Genomic DNA, 13617 nt, shown 5'->3' on the forward strand with positions numbered 1-13617 from the left:
TGTACAATTTGTGTATGTAGAGTGAACGATGTGGCCGCACCGGCGAGTTTAAGAGAAAATTTCTTGATGATTTCAGAGGTGCTGTGCACTCTAGCGATGACATCACCCACTCTAAGTTGCAACATTCCACGCAATACACACCCATTATAAATTCTGAGAAGGGCTGAAAATTTCATGATTTTTAAACAGCTGCTGTAGAAAAACTAAAAGAGATATGGAAAATACGAATCGGTCACTGAAAGTCGACGGCGATGTCAACGTTTCAGACTTGGAATGGAGTTTCTACGTGAATGTATGAGTTGGTGAAGCGTGGGTGAAAATGAGTGAGTTTGAAGGATTTTCTCATCCACTTCCATTATAACCAAGTTTCAGAAAACACAGAATATTTTGGAAAGTTTTAATGGTATTGAAAAGTTGAATAATATGTAAAAAGTCAAGGAATTGCTGAACATTTTCCAGTTTGAATGGAGTTTCTAGCTGAAAGTATGAATCGGTAGTTACCGTTTGAAAAAAGGTGAAATTTTGTGATCTTTGAAGATTCCCTCATTCATTTTCAATGGGAAAACGGTTTGGGAAAAAACGGGGAATATCTGGGAATGGCGGTGGCGCCCCCTATGTGCCAATCTCAAAATCTTTTTTAGGGTGTGCTTCCAAGTCTCATTGTGGACCTACCCACCAAGATTGGTGATGATAGGTCAAAGGGTGCGGGAGTTATGGCCAATCGATTCTAAGCTCCGCCCACAGCGAAGATTCATCGGTCCGTGGCAGCCGTGTTTTTTGACCAATCTGGCTCATTTATAATAGAAATGCGTCTCGTCATCTCCCAAAGCCGTGTACCAAATTTGGTGTTGATGGAGTCAAAACTGTAAAAGTTTATTCATTTTACTGTTTTTAACATTATTGAAATTAGCAAAAATTCTGTAAGGGCGGCGTTCATGGTGCAAGAGGCTTTTTTGTAGAGGATAATCAGGAGGATGTGTGTGTAAAATTTCAAGTCAATAGCACTTGTGGTGCGGCAGGCAGAGCCTTTCAAACTTTACACTCTATGTTATAGCGCCCCCATGAGGCCGATTGGGACCAATTTTTTTGAGCAATATTTGGATGTAATTTAAAGTCCATGTACCAAGTTTCATGTCCCTAGGTCCTTCCAGCTGGTCATAAATTAATAATGACGAATAGGCCACGCCCACTTACACATATCAACATGGCATTCAAGATATTAGTTAATAGCCACCCCTAGAGCATGCATACCAAATTTGGTGAAATTCCATCCAACGGTCTTTGAGATACAGATGTGTGGCATTTATAGCGCCCCCTATAGGCTGAGCTCAAAATGCTTTGGTAGGCAGCTGCCAAGTCTCATTTTGGACCTATCCACCAAGATTGGTGACGATAGGTCAAAGGGTGTGGGAGTTATGGCCAATCAATTCTAAGCTCCGCCCACAGCGAAGATTCATTGGTCCGTGGCGGCCGTGTTTTTTGATCAATCTGGCTCATTTGTAATAGAAATGTGTCTCGTCATCCCCCAAAGCTCTGTACCAAATTTGGTGTTGATGGAGTCAAAATTGTAAAAGTTTATGTCATTTTACTGTTTTTCAAATTATGCAAATTAGCAAAAAATCTAGTCAGACGGACCTTCATGGTCCTAGAGGCTTTTTTGTAGAGGACATTGAGCTGGACCTGTGTGTCAAATTTCAAGTCAATCAGACTTATGGTGTGAGGGGCGTGGCCTCCCCAAAAAGTCACTTTTAAGCCTTAATTACAGCGCCACCATGTGGCCGACTGGGCTCATATTTTAATAAAAGTTGATGCACATCATTTCCAATCAATGGGCCAAGTTTCAGGTTTCTGGCTCATTCCAGCTCACGGGAATTTGAGCTCAAGCGGCAGACAACAAAAAATAATAATAAACCGGTACAATCTTAGAAGGGTTCTACCCCTTCGGGGTTAGAACCCTAATAAGACACGCCCACTTCCTGGTTCTGAGGGAAAACCAGCTAAACTGGAATGAGGCCAGTTCCATTTTGGTGGAAAAGGCTTCATAGTGGCACGAGAGGCAGAGTCAGGAGAGTAGCAAGGTCTTTAGGACTGATTCTCTGAGAACCATGAATGTCTCTGTAAAATTGTGTGACAATCAGTCTATTAAATGTTGAGATATTTTACTTCAAAGAACTTTTTTCCTATTGTTGACACTTGAGACAAAGTCAGAGGATCAATAGTCTTTAAGAATATGTTTTGGCAATCTTTTCAATAGTTGTTGTGATATTTCACTCTGGACCAAAGTGTTGGACCAACCAACTGACCTATATTGCCATCTGTAGACCCATGCTAGCTAGCGTAGCAAAGACATAGTTTGTATTAAAAAAAAAAATCGCAGCTGGAGGTGAAGAAAAAGAATTAGCAAGCCTGCTGAAATATAGACAAAAGTAGCCAAATATATGTGTATATGTATTTTTCTTCAGTATTTTAACTTTATGCTACTTTATACTTCTAAACCGCTACATTTCAGCACAAAATAACAAATAAATCAACTCCAAAAACTTCCAGAAGCTGGAAATCATGGATGGTTTGACTGGAGGCTACATCACCCCGTAAAAAAAGCTCATGTTACAGAAACTGCAACAATTTCATTGCAGAAGATTCCTTTGTGGATAATTATTAAGAAAAAATGATAAATGATGAGGTTATAAACTAGAATGCATATCTGAAGATTGAACCAGTGGTTGTAAACTGGTTTCACTTAAAGAATAATGTGATGCCTAAAAATATATGATTATCAAATATATCATGAAAAGCAGAGATTAGAGAAAACTTGTGCAGCCAAACTTTTGTTTTATCTACTTTCTTACCACATTTATCATCTAATGAACCTCTCAGATTTATCTTGTGACCCTTTGGATTTGGCTTAACCACTGAAATAAACCACCTAACTGTATATACAACTGTATATTGCTGTATATACCTCGCTTTTAACAAATGTCATATATAATAATGTATCAGTCAGAGGTGACATTATTCTACAGGATGAGTACTTTTACTTTGGATACTTTTCTTACTTTTCTAATAATACCTTTGTACTTTTAGTTAAGGAGGATTTTGACTGCAGGACACTGAGCAGTAATGCAGTATTTTTACAATGTAGTAATGTGGAGAAACCACTCAGATATCATGCTGAAGCTTCCACAGCTGATTATTTTCATTAAGACAATTATTTTTTGCACTGTTTTACAAGCTTTGTGAATTTTTCTGTTTAAATATGCAAATGAAGAATTATCTAATGGTAACTTTTGGTGAATTTAGGAGAAATGAGATGCGACAGGTCATAAAACAAACACCTGAATGTGCATTTTGGATGTTTTCTTTCCACTAATCTGAAAGACGACATAGTAAGGAAGCAAAATCTCTAAACTGACCAGTGCATGAAAGAGACTTTTGCCTTTGCAGTGTAACCGACAAATAATGGGACAAGAATCAGAAATGGGGAATATTAGGAACCAGAACGAGCAAAAAGCAAAACAGAAATGTAAATGAGACAGCTTGACGTGTTTGAGAGTGGATTTACATGTTTGCTCTCTTCCTCCCGATGGCCAGCTGAACAGACACACAGCAGAGCTTTAGATAATGTGCCACCAGAGATAAATCTGCTCTGTTCCTCTCTAGTTGATATTCTGCTCTAACACTAAGTGACAGTACGTGTCTGTCATGTGTAATGCGTAATAATCAATCTTAGGGCTCATTGTAGGACTGGTGCACGCGCTTCCAGACACATTTACTGTACTCAGATGAACATAATGCACACAGAGTCATGATGAGTGTTTAATTTTATCAGCAGCGGGGATCTGATGTGTTTTCCGGTTCACGATACAAGAAAAAACATCCTCGCTGCTGCAGACAGATCAGTGGAAGAAAGTGAGAGCACGTCAAGAGGGATTTCAGAAGTGTTTTTCTTGACGGCATGAAGAAAACCACAAGCAAATCACCCAAACACTGTGGTTCTGCATCTCACATTTGTCTCCGAATGAATTCCATTAGTGCCGTGTCCAACATAAATGTGAGTCTGCCCCACAGTCTTGGCTTTAGTGCCGTCGGTTGCTGTGGGCTGTTAAAAGAGACATCCTGTTACTGGAAATTACCACCGAGCTCCTCTATAAGCCTGACAGTTTTCTACCTCGTAACAGACACGTATTAGTAACTCTATTACTGATAATAACTTTTGCAGTCTGCTTCAGTCGATCCTCCGTGGTGTTCCTTATTACTTTCAGCCGTCTGGAACCTTGACTTGGTGCCCTTTAACTGAACTTTTCTGCTCAAATTAAATTTCTGTCTTTCTCACTTTATTCATTCATTTATTTATTTATTTAGGTCCCCGCTAGCCACAACTGAAGTAGCAACTAATCTTCCTGGGTTCCACACAACAATTAAAATTACACAATTAAAAATCCACAGCAAAAGGGGACAAAACAACAACAGCAGCAACAAAATGCTCACAACAAATCAACACCAATAAAACTACTTATCACCATAACAACAATGGACTCATACTCCTACATTATATGTGTATAATAATAATAATAATAGCTCGAAAAAATAGTGTATAGTGTAACTGATAAAGTAAAAATGAAATGACAGATGACCAATAAAGTTCCTCATTAATGATCATTAGTCAGATATTATGTACTAAAACAAACTATTTTAAAGAGGGGCCGGTGCTCTGTGCCATGTACCTGTTAAAAGTGCAACTTCTGATCATAAACCATGTCATAATTTCATTCCTCTGCACATAACTCTGCATTAGTTTCTGAGACAGAAAGTGAAAAACATCCTCTTGATGCACATCTAGTATTAAAGCTATGGCCATTACTACTATATAAAAATCGATTGCGCAGGACATTTGGGATCTTAAACAATGAAATATTTCTCATGAAACAGATAAAAGACCTTGGGTTATGTGCATTTTGATGATGTTAGGTCTTCTGTTGCAGGTCAGGGGGAGTCATGCGGCTCTTTATTCGACACAGCCGCACTACTGGACAGTAATTCAGATGAGTTTCTTTGCGTTTATGCCTTGAAGGATTTGGTTATTGATGAAAATCAGCCAGAGCACAATGGTTCTATAGATAAGATAAGATAAGATGAGTAAAGTAACAGGCCAAAGGGACATGTAGTAAAAAAAAATAAAGTAAAATTAGAACCCAAAATAAATAGATAAGGACAGAAATATAATGACTGGGAATAATGTGCATATACATGTGCAATATGTCAATGAAAAAAGACAAGAGGAAAAAAGAGAAAACAGTAGGCTAATGCTCAGAAAATAAAGATAAAATTCACTCTTTTACTTCCTTTAAAAAATAAAAATGACAACACAAAAGGACAAGCACTCACCACAAACCCCTGTGTTAGGTTTGGTTTAAAATAAAACAGCATTTGAGTGATCGTCTATCACATTTATGATGAGGGAAGGCATCTGTGAGGATTCTCCAAATCTTTCTGAACACTATAGAGGATCTTCTCTAGACTACAGCATGATATTAACTCACTGATCCAGTGTCTTCGTGAGGAAGGGAGTTCAGATTTCCAGCTCAGCCAAATGCATTTTTCCCCCCTGAAGCAAGTAAAAAGAAGTTCTTGACAGGATGATTTATTTTCAGCCGGTTCAGGTCTGCTAGGATCCAGACTTTAGGATCCTGTTGAGAAGCTTCGCACTTTATACCTCACGTAAAAACAAAAAACAGGAATTTTTCTTTTCAAAATCATTTTTATAAGCAAACAATCAGATGATTAATCCTTTAAATCCATTAGCATATATCACTGTCAAACTTCAGGTAAACTAATAGTATAGACGTGACAAATAAGCTGCCTTCATCATTGTTTTAATGTGCTGGCACCCTTTAAACTGCAGTCTGCTGCTCCCACACTGCAGTAATAATGATATAATACACTAACCTCTTTATTTGTATAGCTCTCGTCAAAACAAAGTTATAAAATGTGTCACATAAACATGAAAACATAGGAATAAAGGAATAAAAGTGCCAAATAAAACCAAATAAAAACTAATTAAAAATGATAAATCCCTAAAAAAAAAAAAATTAATCAGACTAAATCAGAGAAGGCAGTGTGATAAAGGAAGTACATTATATGCTTAGATTTAAAGGAAGCCATTGAGTCAGCCTGTCGTATTTCTTCAGGCAAGGTGTTTCAGAGCTTCAGGGCTCTTACTGCAAAAGCTCTGTCCCCCTCAGGAACATGAGAGCATGGACAATAATTTCTGTACCTTTAAAGCTTAATGTAGTCTCATTTGGGTAATGTTACTTAGTTGATACCAATCGTACATTTTAAAGTTTAAATTACTTTCAAACATGACACCAAGAGCAACAAGCTTAATGTATGCAGGAAGAGGCTGCAGTAATGAGAAGCAGCTCGAAGTCCTCAAAGCATCAAACTTGTGGTCAGCTACTTATAAATAATGTATTAAAACAAGTATTATCTGCAGGCTTATCTACTGCACAGGAAATTGCCGTTATATAAGCCAAATGTCACTCTTTCCATGGCAACCAAACTCCATTGGCTAAATTACTAATTTTACCTCACAGAACATGGGGCTTGCTGGTCTACCACTGCCTTGATCTGTTAGTTAGTGTTATTGTGTGACTTTATTGAATGAAAACTCTCCTTTTAATAACCCAAAATCACACAATAACACAAATAAACTAACAGCAGCAGCTCAGCAACTCCTGTGTTCTGTGATTGATTTTGCATATGGAGTTTGGTTGGTTTAGAGTGAGCGATATTTGGTTTATGTAATGGCGGTTTCCTGTTAGAAAAGGGTGTCTGATGGCAAAATAATGTGTTGAAAATATTGTAAATATAACGTACACTTAAACTGATATTACTTTTTTGCAGGTGGACCTTTTTAAATACCTTCTGTTGCTAACCTTGTCCTGGAAATAGGTTTACTAAGAAGTATACCAAAAAACATTAATTCATAAATTAATGCTAGTATGCACAACCATTTGAATGATTAATTTTGATTGATAAAATAATCTCACCACAAGGTCTTTCTAGTAACTGTTTGGGAGCTTTAAATCATACAGTCATCCTTATAAAATTAAGTTGTTATGAAATGTAGATTTAAATTATTTTTTTTCCTGAGAACCTGAAGGACCTCTCATCCAAGCTGGATTAAAAATTTTCATTCAAATTTAATTTTTGACATTGGAAACAGTAATTTGGCAAACTATTCACCTACTAATACTGATAATTACTGTTTCTAAGGTCAAGACTTTACTTTTAAACTGGATTAAGTTCCAGTTTTTACTGTTATTGGCTCTGCAGCAGTGTATCTTCTTCTGCACTTATGTCCTGTCTTGTCTCCACCCCTCCAGGAGGGCCAGACGGCTGCTGTCCCGCTCCCAGCTGAGGCACGCTTGCCGGCAACCCTGCGAGCAGATCACCCTGCGCAGGGTCTCCCAGGGCCCGCCGCAGGGGCTCGTCCTCGCGCCTCCGCACCCTCACCCCAGCCTGAGGATGCGAGGCCCCATCGTCATCCACGACTGATCGGACCCTCCGACCTCCACACACACACACACACACACCCCGACTGCATAATACACTAACAAATTCACACCTCCTATTCTCTCATTAAACCCTCCTTTGCTTTTTAAAATACCGTTATAATCCTTGACAACACGTAAACAAGCTATCTAACTGTTGGAAACAGAAGGATGTGATGCAATAGAAACATACACCCGACCTGACTGCAAGTGCTGCCTGTCTTTAAAATCCCCTGGGAATGTGTTTGTATGTGTACATACTGTATTTGGGTGCATGAGAGTGTGTGGCAGTGTGTGTGGCAGTGTGTGTGTGAGAGAGAGAGTGAGCGTGTGTGTGTAATCATGCCAACAACACATGAAAGACTGAGGGGATGTTGACGTGTGCTGTTCTTATGGTTTTTATGGATGGACATTAACGACAGAACTTTGTGTGACCTTTGTGTTGATGGTGAATTGTTGTGAAGTTTTATCAGTTTGTATAAAGTTATTTTGGGAAGGGGCTCGGGTGGGGGCATGGGGCTGGTTGGGAAGGGAGGGGAGGGGGGCGGGGTTGCATTTGTGGGGACTAAGGGTTTTTTAAAGGGAAACATTAGGTATTTTTTAATCTGGACCGTATTTTCTCACAGATTTTTGTGTCTTAGACTGGGTGGCACCAACGAATCGGAGTTTAGCAAAAAAAGGTTTAAAATGAGTAAATCCAGGTTCAAAATTAAGCAGAGCTCTGGTGCACAATTAAAAACTAATCTTTGTTTAGTTCTGTTCAGTTTGTTTAGAGTCTTGCTCGCCCAAATTAGAATAAATGAATAAATAACAAAGTGTAACAGTTGGCTAAAAGATTAATAAAGTGTTATATTATTTGCCAGCTAATGTTAGCTACAAAGTTAACAAAACATTACATTATTTGCTAGCTAGCATTAGCTAAGAAGCTAATAAAACATTAGATTATTTTTTGGGTAACATTAGCTAAAAAGCTAATAAAACATTTCATCATTTGCTGGCTAGCATTAGCTTAAAAGTTAACAAACATTACATTGTTTGCTAGCTAATGTTTTCTGAAAAGTTAACAAACATTACATTGTTTGCTAGCTCATGTAAGATAGAAAGTTAACAAAACATTATGTTGTTTGCTAGCTAACATTTTCTAAAAAATTGGAGTTCAAAGTTTTTCTGCAACAGATGTAAATTTAATCTAGGTTTAGAGTAAAACCTAAACAGAGGTTAAATTAGCCTCAAAGTTTGGTGCAACATAAATTAAAGTTAAACCATGATATAATCTTACTTTTTAAAAAATCATTTTTGTTGGTTTAACCCAGCCTAAGACACAAAAACATGTGAAAATATGTTCCAGGTTGAAAAATACCAGTTACCCTTAAACATTGGAGAAGAGGCGAATGTCCCAATGCTGACGTTAAAAAGAAAATGCACTATACGTCGAAGACTGAACTAGCGGCCTTTTTTTTTTTCTTTTTTTTTTTAAAGAAATGGCTGCTTTAAATTGTGTTTGACCTGCAGTTTTTCACGTTGTTCTTGAAGTTTAAATCGATGAGCTGGAGCCGGAGTTGACGAATGACCACCTGGAGGCATTATTATCCAAACTGTCTGTAACTCTACCCAAAAAGCTGTCAGTTATTCATGACAAATCTGCAGGAAAGAATATAACAAGGCAAAGAAATATGGAGCCAGCAGCTTACATCAAACAGCATAAGCCTCCCTCATGAACCAGTGTATAATATATTGTATATCTCATTACAGCACTGTAAATCTACTCATTCTATTTCTATGGCCGACTGTACCTACCTAGCCCTAACATGGGTACTAAAGCACTTCCTTTGCAGCAGAAAAGGGCATGAATCTGTCATATTTTCCTCAAGGCTGTGATGCACCTGCAACATTTTGAGGCAAGAACATGAGCAACTTTGCCAGCAGCTGTTTGCTAACATGTATTTTCGTCATTGCATTAAATCTTTAAACCCAAACAGTCAAGTTTGTCCAGTTTTCAGACCTCTCTCGCGCTCCCTTGCTGCGTGACAAAATTGCCACAGGATGTTGCCTCAAAAAGTTGCCCATCCAGCCTTCGGGTGTGTTTGATTATGAGTTTTAAAACTGGCATCGCCGCCGCATGTCTTTGAGGTGAGAGCCTCCGCTGACCGATTGGGTCACATGATTTCTTCTCTTTCATTCAGAATGTTTATGTTAGTGTTTCCTGTATGTCATGTGTTGAATTATGAATATGCTGAGAATAATAAAAAAAACAAAAACAAAACAACAACGACAACACGATGTCAGAATATGGTGTCCAGAGTCACTGAGTCATTTCATGGTGTCACACACTCAGAGAAATAAAGGTGCTAACTTCAGCTTATCCCCATAGGGGAACCCTTTGTGGTTCCTGGTAGAACCTTTTTACAAAGGTATAACTGGAAACCTTTTCATAGGGTTCTATCTAGAAACCAACATAAAGAGTTTTACCTAGATCCATCTGCAAAAGGTTTCACATAGAACCCTTTATGAGAATTTCTAAAGGAGAACCCTTCTATATTGTAACAGGTCCACACAGAACCCTTTCTGGGGGTTCTGTCCAGGGTGCCATTCTATTCTATTCTACCAAGAACCCTCTTACACTCCAGTGGTTTCATCTAGAAAGCATTCCGTAGGTACTTCCTAGAACCCGCCCTTGGGCTTTCTCCCAAGAACCCTTCTATATTCCAGGTGTTTTATCTGGCACCCACCCAGGTGGTTCTACAGAGAACCCTTTTACATCCAACGGTTTTATCTAGAACTGACTCGGGGCATTCTATAAAGAACCTATTCTATTCAAAGGGTTTTATCTAGAACCAATCGTGGGGGTTCTACCAACAACCTATAATATTCCAAGGGTTTTATCTAGAACCAATCGTGGGGGTTCTACCAACAAGGTTTTTTATCTATAATCTTCAGTGGATTTCTACTGAGAACACTTCCATATTCCAAATGTCTTATCTAGAACCACGCCAGTGGGGTCTACTAAGAATCTATTGGAATCCATGACTTTTATCTAGTACCCACCCAGGGTGTTCTCCTGAGAACCCTTGTATATTCTAAGGGTTTTATCTAGAACTGATCCAAAAAAGGTTCCTCAGAAACAAATAGTTCAGAGTAGAACCTCAACCCTTCAAGCAGAACCCTTTTGGAACCGTTATTTCTCAGAGTGTGCTGTGACAGGCTGCCCTGTCTTCCAGCCACCTACTCTGTCTCTCTGTCTGTCTTTGTGTTGCTCTTGAGGGGGAGTGTAATAGATGATACACACTGTGGCCGGCCGGTGTGTGACTGTTGTAAAATACCCTCACAGAATATGGCAATTTGACACAGTGATGAGGAACGAGGAACGCTCTCAGAACATAAATCATGTTCTTGGGAGCTTACAGCCTGCCTCAAGGTAATGCACTCTGTGTGTGTGTGTGTGTGTGTGTGTGTGTGTGTGTGTGTGTGTGTGTGTGTGTGTGTGTGTGTGTTGACACAGACCCTGTTTGTATGTTCAGAAAGGTTTGTCCTTCTCTCACTTACACTCCTGTCGCAGCATGGAGCTTTACAGTCAATCACTGCAGCTAAATCATAAAAAATTAACTAATCTTTTCTCATCAACTTAACGTAAATTGACAAGTTTTATTCATTCAAGTTAACTATTTTCAGATCACTTCAGAGCTGTTAAAGTCTACAACAAATGGAAATCAAGACTCGTTGCATCGCAGAGTAGCGCTGAGTTGAATTAATGTACTGTACAGAGTTCAATTACCTAATTAAATTTTCCCAGCATGCTTTGCTTGAAAGTTAAAACTCTCCTGATGCCTTTCTTTTTTTTTTATAGTTTGTAGAAAAAATGATATTTCACATTTGTTTGTACTGTTCGTCAAGTGTGACTGAAGAGTTGTGGGTTCAACTTAAAACCCTGAGCTTATTGAACATATTTTCTCAAGTGCATTGAAGTAATATCAAGTTTAGTTGAATAGAAAAGTTTATTCATTTTGAATATCATAAAATTGGATTTGTTTTTCAGCTAAGGCACGTGGGACTGCAGGGGATTAGACATTTACACGTTCATTTTGTCATTTCTAACAGCTGCACATTTGACTTGAGCAGCTTTTTAAAAAGCATGTCAAATGTAGTGGCCAAAAGTATGTGGACACCTAAACAACACATGCATTTGTGAGCAATGAACATGTCATTCCAAAACCATAGATGTTAACCCTCTAATGCCATTTGATCATATTTGTCACATGAGTTTCTGAGGCCTGTACAATATTTATGTGTTTAATACTTCCCTAAAAAACCTGTTGCATGCAATCTGAGACACGTCTTCTGCCCTCTGGTGGATTATCAGTGCACTGCAGGCAGCAGCCAGCCTCTGAATGCAAAATCCAACATGGCTGCCTTCACAAAATGAGTTGCACATTTTAGGCAGTGAAATCTTTACTGATTTTGAAAAAGGCACAGTCAGAATAACGGTTATGTTGTTACTGAAAAAAAAAGAACAAAACCAGTTTAAATGTGCCAAATTTTCCAAAAGCAATGACCAATACTTGATATTGTTTCTAAAATCAAAATTATTGTGATCAATTAATTTTCATAAATGCCTGATGTATCAAATATGATACACACTAAATATCATATATGTAAATTATATGGATTTTTTTTATCCAATAAAGATAAAATAAAAAAAAAATAGAATTGTGTACTCTGTGTACAGGGGCATTGTTGAATGTGGAAACAGGAACAGATCTTGCCCAATCTGTTGCTACAAAGCTGAACACTCTCTTTAGCCAGAGCTCAGTGGCTCATGAACAACATCACAAATCACAGGTGTGTCCACATATTTTTGGCCACATGATGTATCTTCTGAGTTCATCTCTGACACAGTCAGAGCACAGTAGCACCTGCAGGAATATGCTGCCTTCAGGTATTGTCAGAAATATTAGAATTATGACATTCAAACAAGTCCAAATTCTATGAAGTACAAAGTGAGTGTTTACCATCTGCAAAGGCTCAATGCCCCACCAGGGGCCCCGCCCCGCAGTCTGAGAACCACTGGGTTATGTGAACATACATTTGTCTTATTGGCCAAAAAATAATGAATCTGTCCCATTGCACCATTTTGTTTTCTCATATTTTCCCAAATTAAATGATAGTTTCCGGTATGGTCACCTCTACAAATTTTTCTTTGTGTATGGAAAATTACAAGAATGATTTAAAGAAATGTGTTTCTTTGTACTAGTCTATAGTAATACTCTCCAGCTGCTTTTCACTTGAGATATTTTTTTTTTCACTTTTTTATTGATTTTAAGCATCTTGTAGGCTATTGCAACTGATGATGATTATAATAAAAGATTTTAAATGGCAGATATTTTAGTTATTGTTTTCTCTATTTTGAGATGCCTAAATAAGCATTTAAGCTGACATAGTAATTTAAAAATCCATTTATGTATAACAGAGCTGCAACAATTCGTTGATTAATAGATAAGCTGTAATTTTTCAAGTAGAAATGTCAATATTTGCTGGTTTCAGCTTCTGAGTAAGGATTTGCTGCTTTTATTCGCCATTTATGATAGTAAATGAAGACTCTGGGTTTTGGACTGTTGGCTGGACAAATTTTTAAATTGAAGAAAATTTAAGTTTCATTATTATTAGTTTCCTTCTAAAATACTAACAAGGTTAACAAGCACTTCTAAACGCGCTAAAACAAACAAATCATATTTACTCCCTATTGTTGTTGGAAGTCGGAGCTTTTTGAGAGGTCCTTGAACGCAGCACGTAAATCGGCTCTGTGTAAGCTGTTCGACTCTGTGACCACCAGCGTCTCGACACCTTCTCATCCAGTCTCCATTATCTCCATTGTTGGAGTCATTTTAAACAATAAGGAACTAAAATGGAGGGTATTTGTTCTCCTCGCGCTCCCGTTTCTTTCTTAAACCGATTTCCTGTCCCCTTCCCGCCGAAGCTCCAGTGGCGCAATCGGTTAGCGCGCGGTACTTATATGACAGTATTCAGCAGAGCAATGCCGAGGTTGTGAGTTCGAGCCTCACCTGGAGCA

The 13617-nt window shown here is 38.2% G+C and overlaps 1 protein-coding gene and 1 non-coding gene across 2 annotated transcripts in view; both read left to right on the forward strand.

Moving 5' to 3' along the window:
• The window catches only part of mta3 (metastasis associated 1 family, member 3), a 43946-nt gene extending 35940 nt beyond the window's left edge, over positions 1-8006 (forward strand). The window contains exon 19 of the mRNA XM_084740108.1: positions 7386-8006. Within this exon, the coding sequence (XP_084596234.1) occupies positions 7386-7557 (172 nt within the window). The 3' untranslated portion in view covers positions 7558-8006. The remainder of the gene's footprint in view (positions 1-7385) is intronic.
• A 5517-nt stretch (positions 8007-13523) lies between these two features.
• trnai-uau (transfer RNA isoleucine (anticodon UAU)) lies at positions 13524-13617 on the forward strand. Its single transcript has 2 exons — positions 13524-13561; positions 13582-13617. It is a non-coding gene; the product is annotated as a tRNA-Ile (tRNA).

The sequence above is a fragment of the Lutjanus erythropterus genome, chromosome 17, assembly GCF_056507025.1.
Source record: "Lutjanus erythropterus isolate fLutEry1 chromosome 17, fLutEry1.hap2, whole genome shotgun sequence".
In the NCBI taxonomy this organism is placed as follows: domain Eukaryota; kingdom Metazoa; phylum Chordata; class Actinopteri; order Lutjaniformes; family Lutjanidae; genus Lutjanus; species Lutjanus erythropterus.